General features: G+C 44.2%; 1 protein-coding gene across 1 annotated transcript in view; it reads right to left on the bottom strand.

Moving 5' to 3' along the window:
- eif3hb (eukaryotic translation initiation factor 3, subunit H, b) overlaps positions 1-27,686 on the bottom strand; it is a 91,655-nt gene that overhangs the window by 61,592 nt on the left and 2,377 nt on the right. The window contains exon 2 of the mRNA XM_035430320.1: positions 4,192-4,348. Within this exon, the coding sequence (XP_035286211.1) occupies positions 4,192-4,348 (157 nt within the window). The remainder of the gene's footprint in view (positions 1-4,191; positions 4,349-27,686) is intronic.

Raw genomic sequence — 27,686 nt, 5'->3', positions numbered from 1 at the left:
ACCCGTACCGTAACCAAGAGTCACTGGTAAATACAGTGTCAACAATGACAATTTTCACAAATTGTCACAAATCACATTGGAATTTGGAAGCAGTGGCTCATCTCACATACAGAAGCACATGCGTACGCACACACACACACACACATAAAGCAAAGACATTTCTCAAACAGCCTGCAACAACTGAGTGTCGTCACCAAGGTTAATATGCAAATCAGGAAGTCATCCGAAGCTCTTGCACGACCTGGCTCCTGCACAGAGCAAACAATTACTCCTCCCCTATACATCTTCATTAACTCAAGTCAAAATGTTCTGTTGTAATGCATCATTCAGACAGCTAGGATTTTTAAATGACCAGGACTACATTTGGACGGTGCTGCTCAAGCTGTGGTGGCAGAACTCGATGAATCGTTAACGCAGGTGAAAATTATTTTCCCCAGTCCTCCTGACCTCCGTTTCACCTGTTCAGCCACGTCTTAAAATGTCACTTGTTCAGTGTTTCCAAGTAGCCTAAAACTCATCAGGAAGGCTAGCAGTAAGGCAGTTTAGATCCTCTTAATAAAGGTTTACTGCTGTAAACTATAAAAATGATGGGCCTTATGTGGATGCAAAAGGTCAAAGTTATATTTCCATCACTTTTAAAGAACAGCCAGCTTCACCGCAAGGGTAAGGTGGGCATTTTTTTGAAGTACACACAGACAGCTGACACTGTGCCATTTATTCTTCATTGTGGATTAGCGGGGAGGGCTGGACGGTACAAGGGAGCGCCAGCTCCTTCAAAGCGCCATTTTCAGTGGCGTGCTCCCAGGCGATCTGCTTTGAGGCGGCCGGTCGAGCGGGGATCAAATGTGGGAGGAGTCGCAGCGAACCCGAGGCTCCGTTCAGCACACGGTGGGAGGTGCTGGGATTAGGAGTCTTCTTAATCCTCCTCTTTCCCAGCCTCCTACTTTCAACCCTGTTTCCCTCGTTAATGATTGGGCGGTCGGAGCCCACCTCCTTCCCAGCGGTCAAGAAGCCTTGCACGGCAGCTCCACTGGCATTCCTCTATGGCCAAGCTTTTCACTCCGCAGTCATTTCCTATGCCCGCTTGTGCCTGTGCGATTACCTATTCGTAAGAGGGGGACGAGTTTCAAAGGCGACCTGCTATCTCAAACTCCAGCGCCTTCGGTGCGGAACAGCAGGGACGACCTCAGTTTCAGGAATGACCTGAATGAGATTTCACAATGCGCTGAATGCAGAGTGGAACAGAGCAGATGAAGGGAGAAAAATCTCCACTGAAAACGGAGGAAATAACAGTTGTGTCTGCAAACTTGCGTTTCAAGGTAAAAGTTTCATTTCAACACATTACAAATCAGCTCCACCGTACACTGGAGAGTTTTCCTGTTTCCTTTGTGCAGCTCACATCACTAAAACACACATTCATTAATAATTGCCAACATCATTCGTTTAGCCACACTCCACATTGTTTACACATCTTACCTGAAGGTCTTATCCATTCGACCAGCTTGATAGTCACAGACGGACTTCAGTAGCAAAACACCAGAGCTCCAACTCGGGACTGAAATCTGCAGCCCCCTGGTTACAAACCAAGATTTCAAACCAAACACTACTTCACTCTGGTAGTGACCTAACTGCCCGCTACGGTGATGTGAACTTGAAAAGCCAAGACAGCACTTATGGCGGTGATCAACAGCAAGGCCATAGATGCTGTAAAATGGCCATTAAGACACACTGCAGGGCGATACAGAGTTTGCTCTGGACCATATCCTAAAAGAGACAAACATTGACGGCTTCTATGCACCTCTGGCGGTGAGAGAAGGGCGTGCCGTGCCCTGGCCAGTCATAATTAACAGCGCGGCTCAAGCTGAAGATTTAAATGACAGGAACCCAGGGGACCCTGGTCTCCACCCCCGCCCGGCGTGTAGGCCCAAGGTCAAACACTAATCCGCTCTCTCTCTGCATCTCCCGTCAGGGGTGTGCCTGTTACTTCATAAGCCAACCGTTTTGCTTCAGACCCACAATCCCTACCGGAACACATTTAACACACTCCTAGCCACTCGGAGGCAGTGTGTGTCTCTATGTCGGGCCCCCAAATTTTAGTCTGACCAATGTTTGCCCTTTGCTTACACATAACATGCTAAATTTGAGAGCTTGCCAACAGATGTATGCAAGGGCTATTCTGATAAAGTTCTACACCAAGGAATGGGCATCTGTTTTCCAAGTGGAGTGAGTACAAAAAAGAAAGAGCAGAATGAAAAGATATGAAAGACAAAAGTATTCCAGTCTGAATTTTACAACATGGAGGTACAGCAACTTGTTCTGTAAGAATGACACGTTCAGCAATCGTTGTCCAATGGTCCAATATTCCCACTGAATTTTGACAATTATTACTGTATCATCCTTAACATATATTTAGTGTTTACTTAATACTGCCAAAAAAAAAAAAAAAAACAGATAGGCCTACCACTAAGAATGCTGGCCCCACTTGACGTGACAGGACAGGAATTTCAGGGGGATGCTAAGATATCCACTTCATGCATTACTGCACTTGAGAACTCACCCCTGCGTCGGCTGACGCGGCGGCAACAATAAATCTCATTAGCATCATCTCCGCAGCGCATAATCACACATCCACCCGTAGCCCTCCTCATTACGGCGCCTAATTTGAGGAGAGGCTGGGAACCGCGCGGTAATGAGGTCAGAACTCCCATCAAGCAGGACTGTCTGTCACGCGCGGCCCTGCTCTTCCATGCCGACAAAATTGATCCCAGAGCTCTTGTCCTTGCAAATGCCCCTTTCCCCCTCCTTTGGCTCGCTCTGTCAGCTTTCTTTAAACCCGCTGTCTCTCACCCGAGGCATGCCAAAACCCAAGTTCCGCCATATTGGAAGAGTTGAGTCCTTTCCGTGACTAATGAGTTTGTTTGACACAACCCACCTTGCACCCAGTTACAACGGAGAGTGAATTCTAACTCAGTTTCTGAGAACTTGTTCCCATAAACTTGCCCCCATCACCTTAGACCAGGGGTGTTAAACTCCAATCCAGGAGGGTCACAGTGTCCACAGGTTTTCGATGTGTTTCAGCATGAGTGATTTCATTTACTAGCTGAAGAATCCACTCCCCGTGTTCTCGAGGCCTTAATTGGCTGCTGACTGGAAGAGAACCACAAATACCAGAAGACTCAGCGGCCCTCCAGGACTGGAGTCTGACACCCCTGGCTTAGTCCATGACCTCAGCCAAAGTGATAAGCATGGCCTTTTCAGATGTGCAGTGTCTGCAGAAAGCCAATTCTGTCTGTAACCATGCCTGATCGTACATCGACGGGCCTGCCTCAGAGCTAAGCCTGGCCACTGCGGCGTATTGAGTATGGCGGGTGGGGGTAGCGTCACCGCGCGTCTCCCCTTCCTGTACGCTCGCTCCAGTCGCTCGGTTAACTCGCCGCCTGCCTGTGGAGGCAAGGTCACCGGGGCTGACGGCGTATCTGAGGCCAGGCTGACAACCGCCTGACAGGACCAGGCACGCCCATGTCCAATTTGTGCAAACATACGCTTGAGCTGCCTCGCTGGGGGAGGGCGGCGGCGGCGCTCCAGGCGGAGGACGGAGAGGCGATCGGCCCGAGTCTGAGCTCTGAGCCGCGAGCGCTCGCCGCCTCCGCGGCCCTAATGCTCCGTCACCTACACCTAATGGACCAAATGACGAGGCTGCATAACAACCAACATTTTAAGGTCAGTCAACACCATGCATTAAATGAGCGATTCTGAAATACCGTGCTCAATGAGACTGAAAAGGAGGAGGGCTGATTTATATGCAGCGGCGATTTTGTACACAGCAAATCAGAAAGGGTTGAGCAGGGGCAGGGGGACGTCCTCATCCACATTCAAGTCAATTATGCAGCGCTTTGGGGATGGGACGATAATGGACTTGCCGTAAACATCTCTTTTTAAAGACATATTAAAATTCAGTGCCCTGCACTTTTGTAGTCTGGCGGCGCCAGTCTGAACGTGTATTATTCAAACGCAATCATGTCCAATGGGCCTACCATGACTTCACACAGGAAAAGTTGTCATCTAAGTGCACTACCCAGTGGCAAATGCTTAGGATTTCACTAACAAGGTGCACCACCCTCTCTCTACCCATCTTACTCCCAAACCCAACGGCTTCACCACGCAACACCCAAACCAAGCCCACCCGCTCACCTTCGTCAAAGTCGGCATCGTCTTCAGTGTGCTGGGGGAAGGGGAAGCAGTTGGTAATCTCCAGCCGGTCCTCCACTACCAGGCCCAAAAGAACGCCCTGCACCACCTCGCTGCCCTGGCCCTCCTCCTGGTAGTGCTTAATGATCTTCAGCACCACCTGTGAAACGGCAGAACACAAACCACATGAGAGGGGCGTATCGGACTGGCAGAGACAGAGAGAGGGAGTCACAATCAGCGCAACAAGGAGCTTTATCATGGCGGTAAATGCATTCAAAAGGAAAAACGTGTAGAGCACTTTAGACAATTAAGATTTTACTAAATTAATAAACCAATCCCAATCAGGCCCAAACTCTTTCACAGTGTTTTACAGCCCACTGCACTGTAGGGAAATTAGATTTAAGGTCCACTCAGTAAGCGCACCTACACTAGATGAGACAAAGAAATGAAACTGACATAAATAGATTATCAGCCTTACTGGGGGAGGGACCCACAGCATCACTGGTTGCACAGTACGTGGCATGAGATTGTAAACACACAACCTCACCAGCACACGGTCCCTAGGACAGTTTGGTCCTAGCCTATATGACAGTGTAGAATAAGCTAGTCTTCATTCATTCGGTTTCAGAGCTGTAGCCTCCTTCAACAGAACAACAAGAGCCATCGTCATAATGACAGATGGAAAACTATCCAAACTATTCAGTTCTGTCCTACAGTAAGTGAAGTCAATGAGATCAGAGGATACTACTCTAAAATGCCTTTTTGATTAGAAGAGTTTCAAGCACCAGCATTCAAAGCACCATTTCATTTGTACAATGGATGGTTAATCAAAACTGCTGACCCAGCATATGAAGCGGATGCAAAAAAAAAAGAAAAAGAATTACGGCTATGGCCAACTCATCAATCTTGCATCTCCGAACCGAGGCGAGCTCTGTTTTTGAAAAGTCACTTATGGGAAGATGTGGGGGAACGGGCGGTCGCAGAGGTGGTTTATGAGAGTGCAAAATGGGCACGGAGAGCGAGGGCTCCTGCCAGAACACCTCCATCAGCTCCGGGGAGGGTATCGATTCCACTTAGGGTAGCGGCACCCATCAAGCCATTTTGCCAATCAGATAATTCTGCCAAAACATAATAAGCGCGATGATGCCACAGGCATGCAGAAGAAGACAAAGGGTGATACGAGGACTCGGCGCATTAATCAGACGGGAGAAATAAAGCAATCTGCTGCAGGCACAGAGAGGCTACATCAGACTGATAAGCGCCGTGCCAAGTTAAGCAACGCGAGCGGGCCCCGCTTCAGAGAGGGTCCAGCGCACGGCGGGCCGAGCGCTGCGTGGCTGGCCTTGTTTTGCAAACAAAGCACTATCGATCGGCGCGTCCCGGGGCCAGCATCTGCCGCCGTATAGATCGCAGCACAGGAGCGGAAGGAAGGGGGCACATTTGCATGAAAGCTGCTAAAAAAAAGGTAAATGAATGCATCCGGCTGAATTAAGGCTTTTCCGGAAAGTCCACAGCAAGGACAGCTGGGGATGGGGGTAGAGACTGAGGCTACACGCCCAGGGCTTTGGGGAGGCAGAGCTAAGCCGCACGCAGCAGAAATACACGGCTTCACGACCTCCCAACACAGACCTCGGGGGCGCGGGCAGACTCACAATGGAGGGAAAACGCACAGCAGAAAAAGGGCAACGTTCGGTGAATCTCAAACCATCAAATCTCACGCCAATCTCAATCTTCCCCTTTAGGCATCGGGTGGAGACGCCTGAACGCTTGCAGACTGATGCCTGCTGGGATTTTGTAAACAATAAAAGTCAAAATATACCTTCGGTGACGTGCTGAAATTTACCCGCCACACCGAAGGGAAGTAAATGGAGGCTGTGAGCCTCACTCGTAGTTGGTGATGCCGTGCTGCAGACGAATCAATTCAGGTAATTGCAGGTTTGCTTAAGAGCCCTGACATTTGGAGTGTGCATGACGTGTAGGCTCATACAGAAATATCACAGGAATTCAGAGCCAGGGGGTGACAGTTAAGTGGGAGGGGCAGAGTCAAGGGTGCAGGCAGAGCAAAGCTCAGCTGACTCAACCAAGCCTTCCTCTGCGGCTCTGTTCATTAGCAGTCCCGTTCCTCCTCCTCTCCCTGCCCTCGACTATCCAGCACAAGCTCAACATCTCCAAAATAAAGCTCGGGCTCGAGCTCACTCGAAGCAGACAGGCTCTGATAGGAGCGCAGTGCTCAAAGGCACCTTGGATGGCTCTCTGTCAATGTTTGATTAGGCGTAGGAGGCATTTATCAGCCAGGGTTCTGAGGGACGTCCACCCGGGCTGCCTGTCCAAATACGGATCCCGGATCGATTTTTTCTGAAGCCCACTTTTCACAAATAGCTTGACGTTCATTCCAAGCGGCTGTTAAATTACCCGCCACTGCAATGTTTCAGAAAACTGGTTTCACGCTGTACGTGGCTAAAAAAAGACATTTAAAAGAAACAAATAGCATAGAAACCATCTGACTGCCTACTGACAGACATCTGTGCTTTACACTTCACAATATATAGAATTAGGATTCTACAACTTGAAAGCTTTGACAAAAATGCAGAGAGCAGATTCTATCGATACAACAAATGGACAGCATGTACACTAAAATAAAGACAACGGCAATAAAAAAGGCTCCGCACAGCTTAAAGGTTACATTTCTCTTTGAACAACAGCAGTTTCAATCTGTGATGCACTGCTGAACACTTTGGCACCCTTTCGGTGGGGCTGAGCACGAGCGGCTGGTGAAAGTGGCGGGAGCACAGGGGTTCTCAGCCAGATGGAAAATCGTTATGGGAGACGGCGGGCCAGTGGAGACTCGGGAAGCTGTGCGTTACGGTGCAGCGGGCGGCATCTGCGATGTTCCACACACCAGTGACCATGAGATGCTACGGCTCCTTGCCAGACTGAAAAATTACAAATGAGGGTCGTCTCCGACGTGTGAGGATGCACTTACCTTATGAAATTACAGAACAGAAATAATGCACTTCAAATGAAGCAACTGTGAGAAAGATGTTATGAATCAGGCAATGATGTCTTTGCAGGCATTTTGTTGGTCAACTTCTTAGGTGGTAGTGTACAGAATAAGCAGAATGCAGTAGGCAGAACGCAGAGGTTTGGCTGAGGCAATTGTAAATGCACCAGTAGTAAGAATTCTACAGCTGAAATATTTATCAGGAGCCACCGTGTTTAACTGTGATCCTGGGCCTTTATAATTGAGGACCTGGGGGGTTCGGGATAACAGCCTGTGTAAATCTTCATTAAAATCCATGCATAAATAGCATGCTAGAGACTGAATACCTAAAGACATATGAACTACACTCAGGCAGCATTTACTTTCCTTCAGCCACTAAGACCTGATAATTACTGAGCTTCAGGGAACGCTCAGGACAATGTCTGTCACAATTCATCACAAGCGCACAAACAATCGGCAACAATAGAGTCTGGAAACCCCGCTTTACGGTCTAGCCACGTTTACATGACCAGGGAACATAATGCCACTTTGGTAGAATTTGTTATCCGGGCAGAAGAACAACTGCTCTTTCACAGATGTGCACTGAATCCCGAACCTGAGGCTCCATTGGCCTTCAAAGCTCACATAGCAGGGGGGGGGTTTCTATTCATGTTTCCTAATCTGTTAGCTGCTGGAGCTCTGCCATCCGATTATCAATAACATCGACAGCATCTGTGCACTGCAGTGGGCCGTCAGGGCAGCCGTCCAGGCTCTGACTCCGCCCACACCGGTACAGCCCCCCCACCCCCCCACCCCCCCACCCCAGCGTCTCAGCCCTGGCCCTCTGGCAGAATTCAGCACGCGGCAGAGGGAGGAGCCTTACGGCTCCGCTTCGCAAACACCGCGGTACGTTCTCAGAGAGGAAATTTAATTCCACCACCCCCTCCTCCTTCCCCCAAACATTCCTCCATCTTTCTCCTTTGAGGCAAGGCAATCCGCTGAGCTATGGCCAGTGATTAATGAAAAGGTCTAGAGCCCTGCGGCATGCTGTATGAAACTCATGGTATAATTCTGGGGGGAAAAAAATAAAAATACACAAATGCTTAAAATGTACATCGAAAAATGCAGTTTGAAAAAGCTTTAAATCGGACAGGTCCCTGTGTACAATCTATTCTTAACATAAAAATGTCTCATCCTTCACAAGAATGTTCTTCCTAAATACTTTCGAAATCTAGTATTAGGAAAAGTCATTTACATCCCTGGCCTTTTTAAATTATTAATCTGGCATTTATTTTCAGAAATAAAGTGATTGTATGTGCTGCATTATGGAGCAGAGGCATCTCAATGAGGAAATAAAAAGGTTTGCGAGTCACATAAAGAGCACTAGCTTTGCATTTATGCTGGCCGAAATCATAATGCACTAATTAATCCCCACACAGAAACACACATTTTATTGCTGGGGATTCAACTTGCATTATAATATGATCATTTTGGCCTCTTCCAGAACAAACTAGAAAAAAGTCTAAATTGCTTCTCATCAAAGCAAGCCATCCTTCAATTTGACACAGTTATTTTATTATATAATTATTTTTGCTTTTTGTGTTGTTTTGATGTTTAGCCTACACCTTTTAATCATTACTGTTCTTTCAATTACTAATCTTTACCTTCCTTTAAATTAAGACATAGGCATCTGAAAAAAGTATCCTGCAGCATACTTGAATTTTAATTTTATAAAATTAATACCTTAAGTATGCAAGTAAAATAGCGTATAATAAAATTGTATTCTTGAATTTATATTGAAACTCCATCCAAAATAACTTAGACAAAATACCTAAAGACAAAAAAGTCATATACAAGCCACAAACAGTTCTATATGAAATGATGGTTAAAAATACAAAACTGTAAAAACTGCCAACTCTTAGATCACGACTGAAAAAAACTTAACCTGATCCCCTCCCTAAAAAATAACATCTTACCCCCCTCCCACATAACTCCTTTGACATTTATCCAGCTGAGAGCACGAAATACTGACTTACAAAAAGTTTCATCATATTCAGCTTACTTTGATCTATTTAGATGCAGGACTGAAATAAATTCTACAATAAAAAACTAAACGCCTAATTAAATGGCAAAATAATTTGCTCAGGAAATAACTTCCATTTACTTTTTCTGTAACACTGGCTTGTGAGATTATTTTTCATGATTTAAATTCCCTGTTGGATAGTTTTACTGACGCAATATGATTAGGCTATGTCAAACCCTTCCATTCAGGGCATAGATGTATCAGTGTGATCAGTGCAAACAAACCTATGAATTCAGGGGCAGACTATATGAGTGGATATATGTTGCAGCAGTGTTTCTAGGACAAATCCACAATCATTTTTGCAAGTTCCGTTAAGATCTCACACCCACACAAGGGGGTGTGCCGTCAGGAGAGGTCAAGCCAGAATTTACTAATGTTTGCACCACCAGGGAATGTAGGACATTTTTGGAAATCAGGTTATTGAGATAAGGTAATAAAACAAATTAATGACACAGCTATAGAAGATTTACGCAGGACATTTGGCCCAGTTGGCCCGGTGTTAATTGCATCAGTTGACAGACTTCAGCGTTGTTCCTTGGCACCACAAAAGACCACTGGGACAAAATGAATATTGCAACATTGGCCAAATGTACCCACCAAAAAGCATCCAACTTGGATGCAAGTATGGTCTGCTTTAGGTGTGGAACTGTTTACTCCAGTAAATTCATGTGTTTAGAAGAAGAAAAACTGTAATTGAAAAATATATTCACAAATGATTTCAAAAAATTTCAAACAATCTTTCAAAAATAATTGCCACAGTAACAGGTCAAAGCGTGTAGCCTACAGCTTACATGCGTAGGTCTCAGTTTGCAATTGCTCCTACCACCCTCTCTCCCATCACCCATGGTGGCATAGCCATGCAAGCTAACAGTTCAAAACAACCCAGTGTCTTACCAAAGGGTATTTTTGCACGGGTTAGGAGAAAACACTCTGCAAAACCTTTAAGTTGGTTTGCAGCTGTAAAACAGACTACAGGCACAAAAGTAAAATGAATAAGTACTCAAATAAAAGCCTGCACTCATTAAGAGAAAATGCAAAAATGTCCCACCCTAGTCTGCTCTTTGGGAAACGTGCCATTTATCTATTGTAATGCACCAGGCCCAACCTCAACTGCCAAACAGGCATTTGACTGCTGGGGATATTTACTGTGGCTTTGATGGATGCATACCAGTTGCTTACAGAACGGCAATAGTTGATTGATTACTGCTCAACTGACAATGTGCCAACGCGTAAAAAAATAAGCTCATGTGACCTTTGGCTGCTACAGTATATACAGGATTCATATGGGCCAATCAATTAAATGTGGCATGTAATTATGCCTTACCAAGGTCATCATCACCGATGCAGAAAGTCCAGCATTATACGTGAGCAGGCAATACTTTCTACTGATAAACTACACAAAGAGCCAGTGTTCGACGTAAAAAGAGCCAGAATACGGTTTGCAAGATGCCAAAGAATAAATGCTCTGAAATCAAATGTAGGGTAACCAATTCGATTAACCACTCATTTGATTAATGGATATGAACTAAAACAGAAGTTTGTAGTGTGAAATAAAATGAGTAGGCTACTTCTTAAAAAAATACGTCTACAGGAGGCAAGTAATGATTCCAGCAAGTAAAGGATTCAAATTCTTGTTTTCAATGGGTGCATTCTGACTTTCATAGTTACTTTCCATGTTTTTAATGTTTCAGACCTCCATTCCCAAATCGATAGTATGAGCAGAAATTAGTGCCGGCAGAAATTAAATATGAATCGCACACATATGGATACCTAGAAAAAGCAAACAAGTAAATCAAACCACGATCAGCATGATTGATAGCTTGATACTAACGATTTTTAGCCACAGATGACCAGAGACCAATTTCACAAGCAAGCTACGTAAAGATCCGTGAAGCTAGCCACAATAAGACTTCAGGTTTCAGGCAGCCGGTTTGAATTTGCAAACCTTTTCAACCAAAACCACAGCATGTTCTTCCTCTGTTTAAGGCATTAGAATTCTGACAACAGCTTACACCTTAGGTTGCATTTATGGAATTTAGAATTCTGAGAACTGAATTTGAAAGTGTACTGAACTCAGAGGTTCTACTGCTACATGATGAATGTTTTAGCAACTTTTGATCTCATTTTAATTGAAATTTGTTCCCCACACTGAGCAGTGTGCATAACCAAAGATCAGTTCTTGATTTCTCAAAAACAGTGATTTCACTGCATTAAGATTTCATTTCCCAATTACTGATCAAGGAATCAAAGGTAACGTCTCATAGCCACAGATACCACCCCACTGGGGATATGATCAGTTCACTAAATTAATTATTCATCCTAAGTTTAAAAATTAACTGAATAATACATTTCATGCCCAAAGACTAAATTAATTTTTAATTAGCCTACACATTAAACAATGACATGAATATAAAATTAAGTCATGAAGTAATGACAAATAAACTATTTTATTACTTCAGCAATTATATTTAGGCCTATTTCACTTTTTTTTTTTTTTTATCTTGCATATCGATTAATTTACACTATTCAATTTTAGCATGTCCTACACTTCTTATATATATATTTAAAAAAAAAAAAATAATGACCACTTCTCTATCAGACACATCAGATCAGTACAACCTTGCCTTGGAAAAAAGTAAGTGCATATTAAGGAAGTAATAAATAAATAAATAAATAAAAGCAGCTTTCCCTGAGGGCTTGTATTGATTGTTCATTAGAAAACTATTTTTGCGGGCATTAAAGAGGTGAGTTTTTGGCAGTCTCCTCAAGGCGACTGTAGGCCAGAAGTCTAGAGCAACCAATGCACTCCGCAGCATTCAGCTGCAACAGGCTACCCAACCCGCAGCATTCAGCTGCAACAGGCTACCCAACCCGCAGCATTCAGCCGCAACAGGCTACCCAACCCAAAGCATTCAGCTGCAACAGGCTACCCAACCCGCAGCATTCAGCCGCAACAGGCTACCCAACCCAAAGCATTCAGCAACCAAAGCACCCCGCAGCATTTAGCATTTAGCTGCGGGGTGCAACAGCCTACCCAACCCAACGCATTCAACTGAAACAGGCTACCCAACCCGCAGCATTCAGCTGCAACAGGCTACCCAACCCGCAGCATTCAGCTGCATCAGACTACCCAACCCACGGCATTCAGCTGCAACAGGCTACCCTACTCCAGACTACTAGACTTTAAGCTCCAATAGTCTCGCTGGGGAGGTTTGGTTTTGTGGCAGAGTTTGCATGTATTCTTGACTTGCTTTCTCAGCCTTCACCTAAAATAGGCTAATAGTGGGCTCACTTGCCTAAATGTCACAGCAATTTACCATACTAGAATTTAAAAAAAAAAAAAAAGCCAGAATGACATGTTCACAAAAAAATGACAGCCAAATTCAGGAGTGAAAGGCCTAATTTATAAAACTGAGAGATAATACGTAGGGTGATTATACACAAGTTATACAAGCATTTAAATCTGGGATACACACAGTGGGCAGAGTCTAGTGCGATTTGCTAATGGAAACAGTGTAGTGAATACATTTGAAAGCTACTCAAAAAGCAAACTTGCGCAAAAGACATCAAAACGAGCTTTGTTTGTACCACCAAACGGAACAGTGAAAATGTTCAACTGCAATAACGCAAAGCATTCCTTATCAGCAAATACAATTTATTTTGTTGCAACCCAGTGGCCTGCGCCAACACAATGTTTCACTTCCTGTCAAGCCAGACTGCAGCACGAGGCACCACAAGAGCTACTGGCTCAATGGAGACGTCAGTAGCTGTCAACTTCCAAAATTATTCTTTAGCGGATTTTAGCATTCTGCTTTCTGGGTCAGTACCCGTCGTCTCCCCGTCCCCTGCCGTGACCAGTTTTTATTTTTTTACGCGCTGAACTAAGAAACAGTGGCATAAGCAGAAAAGGGGCCGACTTCTCAAAGTCACTGCCAGCCAGATTCCCCGCGAGGCCACGAGCGGTCCCGAGATGGCCCGCTTCACGTGAATATTCAGCTCTGAGGTTACGAGGCAAAGCGGAAAAGCGCAGATGAAATGGCCACTTCCGCGGATTTCACCTTCCACAACGAGGCGCATGAGAAGACGAGTCCGTCTGTTGCTCGGATAAAAGTAGAAAACTTCCTGGCTTTGAAAGTCATTCCCCGAAATATGGCTTTGTACCCAGAAGCTTTGGAAACCATCTAACTTAGCAGAAGCACGTATGACAGGCTTCTCTGCGTTTGCCCAGTGGGCCAACTACAAGGCTCCGCGAGACTCCCTGACTTCCCACAATGCAACGGCATGCTCCTGTTCCTGCGAGATGAACAGAGAGCGCAAACCCACCAGCGAGGTTCTAAAAACGCGAGTTATTTGGGTCTGCTGGATCTGAAGAAAAAGGCAGTGGGCTACCTAGGCCCCTTCCAGTTACACGTCTCTATGCGTCAAACCTCGGCCATTTTCTACTCAGCCCATTCATGGTCATTTTGAAAATTACTCACCAAGTAAACATCTTTCGAGGCTGCGAAAGCTCTTGGGAGTACCATTTTCACAAGATCACTGAGCTGACAATTTATTACAATTCATATTTCCTTCTCGTAATAATAGGACTCAATGACATTAAATGAAATGCCAAATTCCAGAATTTACAAGGCAATGGAGGTTCTTAAGCTGGCTTCACTGCAGCTCTCAAACTAATCTCTATTATGCAGTACAAAAAAGCAGGCCTAATGTCTGAGTTATTACAATTAAAAATTAAACAAAAAATGTTACATAACCAAAATACAGCAAAAACAGAAATGAATGATTCTTTAGACATCAGGCTTCAGGGCTTCTGCTGGTGGTGTTCACAGTCCGGTGCCCGTCACCACCACAGCCATATAAACACATGAATAAATAAATCGCTGTAATCAGGCATGTCGTCCTCCCGGCGGCTGGAAAGGCATCGTTTGCCAGCCCTGAACCTCACCTCGTACCACTCCAGAGAAAATGAAGCAGAGGAAATGGCCTGGAAGAGTGCGAGTTGCAACTACAGCATCAGTCATTTGGGAAAACAGAACTGCAGCCCACATGCACTAGATACACAATGTGCACTTATGACATATGCAGGCTGTTAGTTTGAAATGTGTAAACGATTTTTTTAATCAAGCTATGCATGTCTCAGATAATGCTAGTGTGATAAACTTTGACAGTGAAAATCTATTTCTTGCCATCTGTTGCTCTCGTTGACATAAGAAACATAGAAACTGCATTAAACATCTACGTCATAGACTGATTTTATCATAGATGTTGAAGCAAAAAGTCAAAATGCGTTAATTGATATTATCATTAAAATGAGTTTGATTTCATGATAGCCATAATGACAGTGGCTTCAAAAATCATAGGCCCTCAATGTCACTTAAGCTGCAACGATCTCAAAGACTGACAATAAATGGAGCAAAAAACGCAGACAAAATCTGCCCACTTGTCAAAGCACAGCAACAGGCTGCCACTTTTCCACCCATCCATTTACTTAATATGACACTACGGCTCTGCACAATCTCAATTACTCACGTACAAACAGATTAGGCCAGAGCACCGGGCATCACACCATTCATCATGTGCGCGCAGCGAAGTTCACTAATGAGACTGGTCAGCAGTCATTCTTTATTGTCTTAAGGGAGAAATAAAGAGGCTGTTTACCCCAATCCGGGAGACTGGCTGCACGCTTATCCCGAGGGCACGGAGAGATTGGGCAAGCTTTCACGACAAAGTCACAAAGTTCTTTCCCGTTTGGACCGGACCCAAACGGATCCTGGGCATCCCCCCGCTCTGAGGCGCTGAGGCAGCCGGCTCACTGAGCGTGCTCAAGGACGCGCTACGACTTCTTCATTCCTCTGTCTCGGCTCTCGCTGGCTTCCTCTTTGCGGAATCCTCCAAGCAACACCGCCATCAATCTCTTTTACGCCGTCTTCAGAAGTGCTCGGAGTTTACAGGGAATAAAGTCTTTCGCTCTGACCATTAATCTACTGTACGGAGTGCTGCATTCTGTCTCTTCCACAGGTCAGAGTTTGGGATAGGCTCCCGGGCTGACATCTTTAATCTCCCCCCACCCCTCAATTTTTTTGTTTCAGTTTTAACCTCCCCAAATGTCACAAAGTGAGATAGGATAAAATGCTGAATTAGCTGGAACAAAATGAAACCGTTGAGGCATACGCTTGCCTGGAACAGAACCACGCAGAAGAATAGAAAGGTCTTTACCTAAGCACAATACCCTGTGAGAAATGGTACACAATAAGGCAACAGCACTCACATGCAAGAAATCACAGTAATCAATTTTGTGTTGTATTATAAAACTGACTGCGAACTTCTGAGATTTGGAGAACATCATGGGCAACGCGGTAACTCACACAAAACCCAGGCACAGAACCGGCTCTGACCTGTCTGCGGATTAGGGCCAAGGCCAGAAGTTCACAGAGTTCTGCTGATCAGAGCAGTAATTAAGAATGCCAATTCACACAGAACAGATGCTCATTTCAAATTGTTTATTGATTGCCTCTCTGCACAGCATCTGAAAATGTCTAATTACCACAAAAACGTGCTGGATTTTAATCGGCGATGCCGCCAAAGGTTAACTCAATTGCTTAATCAAGTATTTAAAAAAATGCATCACTTTGCATCCAATTAGCACTGACATGAGTGACCACTCCAAGGGGACAAAAATGCACCCAGCTTTATAGTGCCATCCTCTGGAGAGCGGTAAAGAAAAACACAAACAGCTGGCTTTTTAGAAGTGACCCCCCCTCCTTCCCATACTCCCTCTGGCTCGGGTTTGTCAGTAGAATGACTAATAAGACAGAGGGGCACTTCACCCGTCACTCAGACCCTCTTGAGCAGGGCTGGTAGCTGCATGGAAACAGCAGGCGGCTTGTGGAGTAGACCCCGGCACAAAGCCTGCTCCGCCGCACGCACCTGGAGGGGCTTTGCATGAAAAACAACGCGTCTCATTCACCCGCGGTAATACCGCGCGCCGCGGAAGGAAAAAAAAAAAACGCCGCGCAATCACGGAGCTCATCTACCGAACCAAACAAACAGCTCTCAGAAAGGCAGGCCATCGCAGGAGCGTCGAGCACGGAGCACGTCTGTGCCACAGACAACAGCCACTAGAGCCACGCTTATGAGAAATGCGCTTTAGAGAACCAATGCATTCCTGCTTTAATTTCACTTCGTGCCTTTTAATAGTGTTCTGCTGGCACCTGGCTAATGGCATTACGGAGCGCAGTAAATCTGATGGATGAGGAGGACTTGGGCCGACCCCGCCCCCCCCCCCTTTCCCTCCTCGCAGCCACTGAGCCGAAAGACCATTTTTAACAGGTTTGTATTAAATGTGCAGAAACCTAACCTTCACTCCTAGACCCGCATAATTCAATATCCATGTTACTTTTTCATTTTCCAGCGGCTGTACGAGCGGCTTCAAAACGGCCGTTTGGTGCATCTTAAAAGATAACATAAACAAATGAATTATTTTTTGAAGCCCGGTTCTTGGTGCAGATTAGCCACAACTTTAAAAGATGGTACCCATAAAAGGCAGAGAAACACAGCATTGCTAAGCAACAGCTGATTAGAGCCCTTGTGTGTACCGCACCTACAAAGTCAGACCTGACCCTGCTGTCCAGCAGCAGCAAGAGCCCTCCTCACCTGCTCTGCTCTGCTCTTCATAAAGCCAGAGGCTGTAGAGCACATTGAAATGGCTCACATATGCAAGCGTGTGTTTGTGTGTATGTGTGTGCGAGTGCGCTTGTGTGAGTGTGTGTGTGCCTGTGAGCGTATGTGTATGTGCGTGTGCGTGCCTATGCGCGTGTGCTTTTGTTTGTGCTTGTGTGTGCGCATGTGTGCGTGTGTGTGTGTGTGTGTCTGTACATGTGCATATGCACACAGGTTCTAATCAAATGCAGAGAGCCTTAAATTAGACAAAAAACAGAATATCAATTCAGCAATGTAAATTGATAAGTATGCATGTTCTGTATGTCGTCTATGATAAGGACACCTGCTAAATAAATAAACAATTCCTCCCGCCCACACCCCCCCCCCCCACCCCCAGAGAGGGGGAAATGAGATTACTAGCTCCCCTCCCTTCCCCATAAAAAGGCAAAAATCTGCCACAGCAACAAGGCTTTGTGTGTTTAAATGTGGAGTCAGGGTCGATTTATCTTTTCCTCTCCTCTGCGTCATACCAGCTAGTGCTTCCAATGGTATGCTTCTGCCCTCTGCTGTCTCAATGGAGAAATGGCAAGCATCTCACTTCAGGTCATTAAGGAGGCTGAAATTTGTTGATGTCTTAGATATACACCCTACGGATCTATGGTACACAATTGACTGTGTTTGAGCATGCATGTACCCATCATATGTTTTTATTCACAGGTGAAATTTTTTATGGAAACTGCAGACTATAGGGTTTGTCACAGATCCACAATAGAACATTGAGAATCTGGCTGTTTTAGAATTTAATTTGAACTCCTAACTGAATAAAATGACATGTTTAATAGATCACATCAAACCATAGCAGCCAATTACCTTAAATGAAAAATGAAAAATCAATTTCCATGTGAAAGTAAGTTACTCAACCAGCACCATCCATCCATTTTAAAGTGTATTCCTGCCAACAGGGTTCAATATTCACACAGTTTTGAAATCCATCATATCATACGATTTTTCTTTTGGAAACAAAATTTTGCCATGTTTCTGAGCAAAAATACAAGCATTCATAAAAACATACAGAATGACAGAGCAGTCTCATTCAAATGTGGAGAAAAAATAAAGCAAGAAAGCAACATGATCCAATTGGGCGACATCCTATTAATCTCCCAAATTCCATCCCAACTAACAATGCTTAATCAAACACTGGCAGTAACCGTAGGGCTCAAATCCGACGGCACAAACAAGCTGTCAATGTCCCAGTGGGGAAGTATGCTTTGCTGAGAGCACAGACTCTGTCAATCAATCACTGCTCAACACCTACTCTGGGTTACAGCTGCAGGTAGGCTACATCAGGACGACTACACCCCAACTCCGACTCCCAAAATATTCACTGGCAGCAGAAAACTAGAGGGAGCCTTTCTTACAAAAATAAGCCAAAACAGGTCTCCCTTCAATCTTATTTTTCCCCTTCAAAACACTTCCTCCCCAGTTGTGTGAGATACAAAGTACAAAAAATTAATTAGTGTTTAATTAGCTGTGTTTTTTCGCTGTGCTAGGCAAAAAGCACAAATGCAAGTGTGCGAGTGCAATGGGAACAGCTGGGCATGGGGTAGAAAGTTCTGGAACTCTTGATTACTTATTCTGAAGTGCCACAAATTGCAAAATCTTTCAGGCTCACTGTGCTCTTAACCGTGCCCATCTGAAGCATTTGAGAGGGAAGAATGTTGCATAAGATCAACCCTACAGATGTGGCATATAAACTCATTACGATACTACATGGATTCAGACAGATGCATTAAAAATGTCACTTTCTGAACAACTGAGAGAAATTGTACCTTATTGAATATTAACAATAACAATTTGTTGTACTTGGGTCACAAAGGTTATGACTAATTTGCACCATGACAGGAAAATATAAATAAAATAAGGATATCTGTGATTCATTACCCCCTAATGGGGATTTGTTTAACTTTCCATTTAAGCAGTTTACCCAGCCAGAAGTAGGATATGTTAATCCAGCATCTTTATACATTCATTTATGCATGTACTCAGTGAACAATCTGGCTGTGAGAACTCTCAAAAAAATGAAATAAAATAAACAACCAAGCAATAAATAAGGAAACTGAGCTGAGGACACACAAGGAAAGAGCGGTGTTCAGCTCTGGTAAAATCAGCAAGAGGTAAAAAGAAAAACAAAAGAGTAAAAAAGCAAACCCCTGCCAGTCAGAGTGCAAAGTGCTGTGCTGGTTTTTATAATTCACTGCTCTTTTCAGCAACAAGCGTGTCTGGCGACAGCAGGGGCCCCGGTCCGGTTTTCCCCATTGCGGGCTTTGGGCGGAGGGGCGTTTGTGCTCGGAATGCAGCAATCGCACCTGCGCTGGGATCCAGTCGCCCTGCATTCACCCTTGAGCCCAGGCCCGGGGACCTGAGAGGTCTCATGACAAGTGTCACGGCTTGTTTAGTTTTCGCTGCTGCTGTCGCAGTTGCTGCAGCGCTTTAGGCCTGAAATCGAACAGCACGCACCCCGGGCCCCGGTGGCATTAAAAAGCCGATATCCCGAGTGCCGCCGGGCCTGTTTCTTCAGTTCAGAAACGTTTGCGAATCGCACATCTAATTCAAGCTCACGCGGAGGCAGACAGGCTCACCCGAAAGCCCCCTCATGCTGCACACCAGATCTGTGACAGCCTACCGGCAGCGACTGGGCCTGACCCGTCGGCCCAGTGACACAGACGTCCTGCCGGCCCCTCGGCTTTGATGTCTCCTTTTACAGAGGCTTAAAGCTCAGACGTCTGCAAGGTTGAGAACTACAAAAACAAGCCCGGCGCACAGCCCAAATTAACGTCAGCTCTGAACATACGGTGAAATTGGCCCCTGAAAGCCATCACCCACCTAATTAAACTGCATTTGATATTGAGAGATAACAGCACAGTGACTACTGTCGGGGAACCAATTAGGAGAGAGCCTGCTGGGGGATAGGTTGTCACTGAGCAGAAATGAAAGGCTTTACAGTGGCAGTTCAGAGCGCGAGGGGTGCGAGGGCGGGGGGGTATGGGAGAGAGGGCTGATGGCCCAGTGTACGTGAGTGGGGGGGGGGGTGTAGCTCGGAGTGCTCTCCCTTATCGTTGAATGGCTCCCGCCTGCCCCCGTGCTCAAGCAGACTCAAACATAATTTCAGCTGCAGACTGACACCGTGCACAATTAGTGGGAGAGACAGACACTGCTTCAGCCCCAGGGCCTCAATCACACATCTCTAGGTGACACTGCAGTTTTGCCCACATTATATCTACAAAAGACCCTGCCAAACCCATTACTATTACTGGATCACAAACAACTGTGAAAATCTCTCCTGACCAGATGGGCTTTCACACTTAAACACAACACATTTATTATGCACAATAACATTTGTACATTTCAAAGAGCACCATTATATGTGATGAGGACAAAATGACTTCATTCATCACGAATGGCATGTGTACCTTTCACCTGAGCACAGCCTTGCAATATCAACTCGGCAGGAAACCAGCTAGCTACAGACTATCGATTATGCGATTAATAAAAATGTCACCTTCACCAACAGACCACCAGGGAGATGGCCTATGGGCCTGTTTGAGAAACACAGGTCTAAAGGCACACCGTTTGACCACAAACGAAGCCATTTCCTTCAAACAGTGTGGACAGAGGTTTCAGGCTACTGAGGGTGACATAAGGAAAACTGAATATTTTCAGTCAGTTTCCATTATTATTCCTCTAGGCTGCCTGCAGTTCCTTCCCAATAACTGCACTCTCTCGTTCCCCCTTCTATTGCATCGGGCACAAAATGTTTGATTTATGACCGGCGGCCATTTAAATTAGGGGAAGAGACGTGACCACCGAATCTGGGAACTGCAGGATTTCCTTGACAAGAAAAAACGAAAATGGTGTATAACACGCAGAACTGCCAGCTCCTGCCTCATTATGTCATTCATTCCAAAAGTTTCGCGGGAACGTAACGGCACGTATCAGAGGCGGGAGCTAGTGTGGACAACGCCCATGGTCTCTAGCGGTAAGGACCGGTCGGACCCGGTGGGAACACAACACATGCTCAAAATAAGTCACAAAAACGCACCGTCCAGAGGCAGGAAGAAAAGAAGCATGGGGGCCAGGAGGGACATAAATCCAATAACTGAGCTGAAGGAAACCGGGGGTAAAAATTCTTATTTAAGGAGAACCGAGGCAACAGGAGCCATAGGAAATCAATGAGAGCCAAGCGGCGTCACGGCTACAAGCAGTAATATCGCCCGCTTTATCCTCCCCTGACAGGCGCGCTAACAGCGGCTGCCTACGCAAGCTGAGAATAAAATGAGGCCGCCCTGCGCGAAGCTCAGCGTCTGCTCATCGCGGGCAGAGATGGATGAAAGCTCCAATTAAATGACCGCAGAGCTGTCCGCCAGAGACTGCGGACAGGAGGCGCTCGCCACACGGTTCATTTGCGGAGAGTGGTCCGCTGGGACCGTGCGCTGCAGGGATTCGCTGTGAAAATACGCCTGGATTTAACCTGAGGCCGAGATTAAGAGGAAGGTTCAGTGCGCAGGGGCCGGAAATACTCATTCCTCCCGTTTCACCTGAAGAGAGCTCAAGCCTCATACCTGACAGCCATTTTCTTTTTTCTAATGAGATCAACACGGCCCCCAAAGCATATGGCAGAGAAAGCCTGCTCTTTAACAACGTTAGCATTGAATGGAGGAAAAACAGCAGCTAACAGCATGTACTAGAAAAACCCAGGGAAAACAATTAAGGCTTATGACAGGCACAACAGTACACCTGCCTGCCACACACAGATACATACAAACAGAAATTCACAACAAACTCAGGATTCAAAATGGCCGAATTCAATAATTGACACAACAGACAGAGCACACAGCATTCTTTCACTAAAGGGCCCACAACTCCAAAATAGAATGGCACTCAGGGATGCCTACACCCACCCGTGTGCACAGGGAGCTCTCAACCCGTGTGTGGAGCAAACTATTAGTAGCTAGTAGAGAGAGGCTGACTTGCAGCGAGTCTTTTTTCCCTTTTCCATGTCACCTTAACAAGCTGATTTTTCTTATATGTGTAGGTGATCCGGGAATTCTCGAATAGTGATCGGGGCCTTTATTTACCTCAACTGAAGAAAGAACCAGGCCTTTATTTGAGACGGATCATTATTAGAGACAAGCCATTATTTCTAACATTCTAGTATTATATTTTATAATATTTTAGTACCATAATGTTTCATTTCTAATTCATCCTATAAGGATTTACAGGTATATCTACTACTGGAATATCTGGAACAGCAGAGAATCTCACCACTTTCAAACGCAGACTGAAGACTCATCTCTTCAGGCTGCACCTCTCCCCACCCCTCCCTAGCCTATAGTTCAGCTCACTGTACCTAGCTAGGATAATTTGATTATGTTAGTGTATCTGGCAGGATTGTTTTTGTATGATTAGGTGTGATTCCAGTGCTAGTTTGTACTTGGTAGGATTCTTGTTTGCTGAACAAGCTTACTCTACAGGGTTGGAGTCCTGATCGATGTGGTCACTTCTGGCACTACGATCCTTACTTCACTCTAGTGTTTCTTTTGCGCCTCTACATCATGAAACCTATGCACTTGTTGTACGTCGCTCTGGATAAGAGCGTCTGCTAAATGCCTATAATGTAATGTAATGTAATGAATATAGCCTATATGTAACTCTATTTAGAGAATTAAAATATTAGGCCTACAATGGCCGTTTGTGTCACATTATAATGACATGCTGCTGATGATAGTTAATAGCAGCCAAATAAAAGCAATATTTGGTAATACAGTATCTACGGGATATCTGATGAGTCACACAAAACAATCAAGCTTCGATATCGTAGAAGTTTATTTGTCAGCAAATTCTCAAATAATATAACATAGCCTAACTGTATTATGGAAACAAAGGCCTACACAAGTAAATTTCACATTGAAAGTGGACCCTTACAAATTAACTAAGCTACGTTAACTTGATAGCAAAATAGCCAAAATTTAAACCACACAGTTGGCTAGTTTTGTAAGGTAAAGATATTTAAATTTCAAATAAAGTTAGCAGTTAGGTGACTAAGGACTAACAAATGTCCAAAGACAATAATCAATCCTTCCAATCTAACTTCTTTGTGAACTCACAGTATGCAGGCTAATGTTAGCTGCAATCAAACATAGTTAGCGGTAGCAAGTGTCGGTAGTAAGCCTTCAAAGCTTGTGGACATTACCTTGGTTATTCGGTATATTTCTATGAATTGTCCAGATGTATCTATGCCATGTTGTTTTGCTATAACTGACTTACGGACGGAAGTGATTGTGTCACACAGGTGCAATCAGCCAAATTAAATAAAACACACAATGCCCAAAGCACATGAATTGTGCTCTGCCGACAAACCAATGTGAATTACATTATTGTTTCAAAACAAACAAAATAAATCCACATGCCAAGAGCAATCCAACTGCAGCCTGAGCAATATCTGGGATGCACTGATTAACAGACAGCAAGCCATGCAGTTCAGGCCTTTCTGGGTACCCCCGAAGTACCACCACTCTGAATTTTTAAATACTTAAAAACAATAAGAGTCTTCATCGTACTTCTAGAACTACACTGCCAATCATATTTTCAAACATCTGACACCCAATAAAATTTAATCTTGCCATTTCCATCGTAACGTCATACTGTGCAATAAAGTTCGCATTCATAAGGAAATTCTACATGCACATTCACAATTGCAAAATAAAATTATTCATAAAATAAGAAAACAAAAATTAAAGGGCTTGCAAAATCCAAAATTCCACGTGAAGTCAACCTCATAAAGAGAACAATTTTCTTAAGATATGCGTAAAAGCGAATAAGTGAGGTTTGCCGTTTTCTTGCCAAAACACAAAGCAATGAAATTCCCACCCACACTACCCCTGGGGAAAAGGGCTACACCTATAAAAGGTCAAATTACCTGAAGATCTGCTCAAAAATGTACTTTGAAGACTGAACCAAAACTATTCCGAAACAATCCAACAGGCTATGTGGAAAATTAGATTCTGTGCTTTTTGTCCAGGCTCATGACCCATCCATGAACAGAATCTAACTGCATTCATGCATGAGCATGCGATTTTCACTTGAAGTGTCACAGCCTCTCCCCAGTTACGTTTGTCCTCAGAGTGGGCACGAGCAGAGAAGGGGCAGATTTCACCAAAATACAGGGTCAGTATCTCGTGCTTTCACCGGAAGGAACAAAAGCAGTCAGCTCACAGCACGTGTCCTGGAACACGTTTCAGAGCTCGACTCCAACAGACAAAACATGCTGTACTCTGCGTGTCACCAATTTGTAAAAGCCAGGAACTCTTGCTCATTAACGGCCGTTCTGCAGGAGCGCTACTGTGGGAGTTCAAGGGCGCGACAGTTCAGGCTTGTGCGTGGAAACAGGCACCCATCTCCGGAAGGGCCCCATCTGTGTAGCGAATTGGAAATGCTTATGAACCGAGTGGTATTCACAGCAGGGAGCCTGTTTGCACATGCATGCTAACTCTAGGCTGATTGCTGGCATTAACCATCACCATCCAAGCAATCTCACGCTTGAGGTGCAGAATCTCAATTCCGTGTGCCAGCTACAGTCTGAGCAGATGGCCAGCACTGCGTTAATAACATGGAAAGTTCTGTCTCTAATGTTTAACCAGAAACGTCCACATTGTATGCATGCTCCTGAATGGCAGTGGCCAGTGCACAGTGTTTGCATGTCCCAAGACCTGGAACATCATGAATATTCATAAACCTAATGCAGCACTCAAAATCTATTACTGTATGAATGCAGAGAGAATTGATGGACCACAGGAACAGGCCGTGTATTGAACATCTGTCACTAAAGAGAATCAGTACTTGGTCTGTCTGTGAATTTTTTTTTATACGCTGTTTGAAGGTGCATAGAGAAATGGCACAGTATGCATTCAATTTTTCATTCCTCTGCACTGCTGTTTATCTGATAACCTTTTCTGAGGAAACACTCACTTTTAAAGGACACTGCAGCAAAAGCCAAAGGAAAGACCTATACTGGATGTATTGTTAGTTTGGTTTTGAAGCTGAACTGAACAATCACATTTGCTTCAACAAAAGGCACGACATGTATTTTTATACAGCACAGTGTGATGTTATATTACAGTTACAACCTACACACAGCTGCCCAGACGCAGAGGGTTGACTGAAGTCTTAAAAGAGTGGGGCTGCCATATTTCTGCGGTGGTACTTTCTGCATTATTTTATTATTTTTTTAAATACAAGAGATAGAGACCCCCACCCTTACTGAAGGCTGAATCAAATGTGGACAAAGTCTAAAATTAAACAATCTTGGTCTATGACACAACCCAAAAACATCAATTCTGGACTGCAGAGACAAAACACACAAGTGCAGAACTCTTTGGACGTACACTTGCTGCGATTTGGCTCTCTGGACGTTAGCACAAGCAGATACAAGACTATCAGAGAGAAGAAACAAGAGACTGACAGTGGCTTCTTTAAATTTGCTCCACTGTTACAGGAGATACAGCGGAAAAGAAAATCTAAATGAAAGGGAGACTTCAAAGCCCTGTAAAAAACCAGTGACAGTGGCCCATAGAAAGGACATCACTTTGAGATCACACATATTCCTGTGCTGAAATTTCACAGACCAGTTGCACTACCCTGAATAGTGGGTAGCAGCATACTTTGTCACTGGCCTTTTTGTGTGAGACTGTGCAGCTATCTTAATAGTAATTACTTTCTTGGCCATGTTTCGCTTTTTAAATATCATTCATAGCCATCAGTCATCCGATAAAGCTTTGAAACGTTAGAAGATAATGATGGCATTGTGACAGAACTCCTGGAGTGACCACCAGACCTAGCTACATTTCAACTGTAGTGCCTGGCCCATTTAACATGTTTCTGTCAGGGGTACGAAGTTCCAAAATGTCCTGAACCAAGTGGGACAGCAACTCATGTACAGTATGACAGTATGAGGAAAAATTCTCTAGAGAGAAAAGACTCACTTGCCACTGTTCATTTAGACTGATGGCCATGTACTCTTTCACACTAATACAGTAAAGACAGAATTTTTATTTTTCTCATCTTTCAAATTAACAAAATGTAGTTGTTTTTTTGCTTTAGCTTGTAGTGTGTATACATAAACAGTGTGTATATACAAGTACTAGCACTTCAAGCTTTCAGATGTGCACTCTAGCTAAAGGACTCAAAACAGAAGACATAGCCTAATATTATACAATGACGAGAACAGGCCATTCAGCCCAACAATGCTCGCCATTTTCCTCACTAAATTAGTGCTCTGATTATCTGCAGACTAGATAGTATCTAACACTGTATCAAGCCTAGTCTTGAAAATCCCCAGAGTTTCTGCCTCTACTATGTGACCCGGCAGGCTATTCCACATTGACTACTCTGCATGAAAAAAATCTTCCTAATGTCTATATAGAATCTACCTTTTGTAAATTTCCATTCATGTCCTCTTGTTCAACTAACAGAACTCAACCTGAAGAATCTCTTGTAGTTCACTTTGTTGATCCCCTCTACAAATTTAAAAGCCTCAATCAAATCATACCTGAGTCTCCTTTTACTAAGCTTGAAGAGGTTAAGCATCTTAAGTCTTTCCTCATAGCTTTTATCTTTCATACCAGGAATCAATTTTGTTGCTCGCCTTTGAACTTTTTCCAGAGCCTCTGTATCTTTCTTGTAGTACAGTCCCCAGAACTGCACACAATACTCCAAGTGTGGTCTAACAAATGTAATTAAACTATTAGCTGGGCCTCCAAGTTTTGTATCATCTGCAAATGACTAATATACTTTTCCCAGTCAAGGTCATTGATATAAATGAAGAAGAGCAGTGGTCCCAGCACCGATCCTTGAGGGGACTCCACTTCTAACAGCTCTCTACTTAGATAATGTCCATCCTTCTACTACTACTTGTGTTCTACCCTGTAGCAAGTACCAAATCCACTCTGAAATATGTCCTCTAATTCCTACAGTCTTCATTTTACTAACAAGTCTCATGTCGTACCTTATTAAATGCCTTTTGGAAATCTAAGTAGATAATATCCTACGGCTTGTTATAATCAAAACACTTGGTAGCTTCTTCAAAGAATAAAAGAAGGTTTGTCAGACATGACCTTTCCTTACGAAAACCATGCTGGCTATCCCTTAGGATATTGCTATTTTCAAGAAATACCACCAACTTGTCTCTAATGATAGATTCCAGTATTTTACATGCGATGAAAGTAAAACTTACGGGCCTGTAGTTTTCTGGCTGAGTACAGTCCTCTTTCGTATACATTGGTATTATATGATCGTCATGTTTCTAATTCCAGAAAAATGCCAGCCTTTTGTTACACTATGTCCAGGGCGTCATGTGCCATTCAGAATGTCAAAGTGAAATTCTTTAGTGTTATAAATTATGTAGAACATACATTACAAGGTTTTTCCCACATTGACATGTCTTAGGCTGCCTAAATGTTTTTTACTGTATTAAGCTACAATGTCTTGAAACGCATTTCAAGACACATTTCAATTCCAAATACCACTATTGCTGTAGAGAATGACAATCTTTCTTCAGTATAGACTATATTTCCCCCCAATTTTAGTACGTATATAGCTTCAATAAATATTTCAATTGTCCCAATTTTTTAAATTTTGGTCACACATTTAATTTTTATAAGCTACATCTCAACACACAGCAGTTGCCTCTTGAAGACCAGAACTTCATATTGTAAACGTAGC

This window comes from Anguilla anguilla, chromosome 8 (genome assembly GCF_013347855.1).
Source record: "Anguilla anguilla isolate fAngAng1 chromosome 8, fAngAng1.pri, whole genome shotgun sequence".
Lineage (NCBI taxonomy): Eukaryota > Metazoa > Chordata > Actinopteri > Anguilliformes > Anguillidae > Anguilla > Anguilla anguilla.
This window is presented reverse-complemented; position numbering and strand designations above follow the sequence as displayed.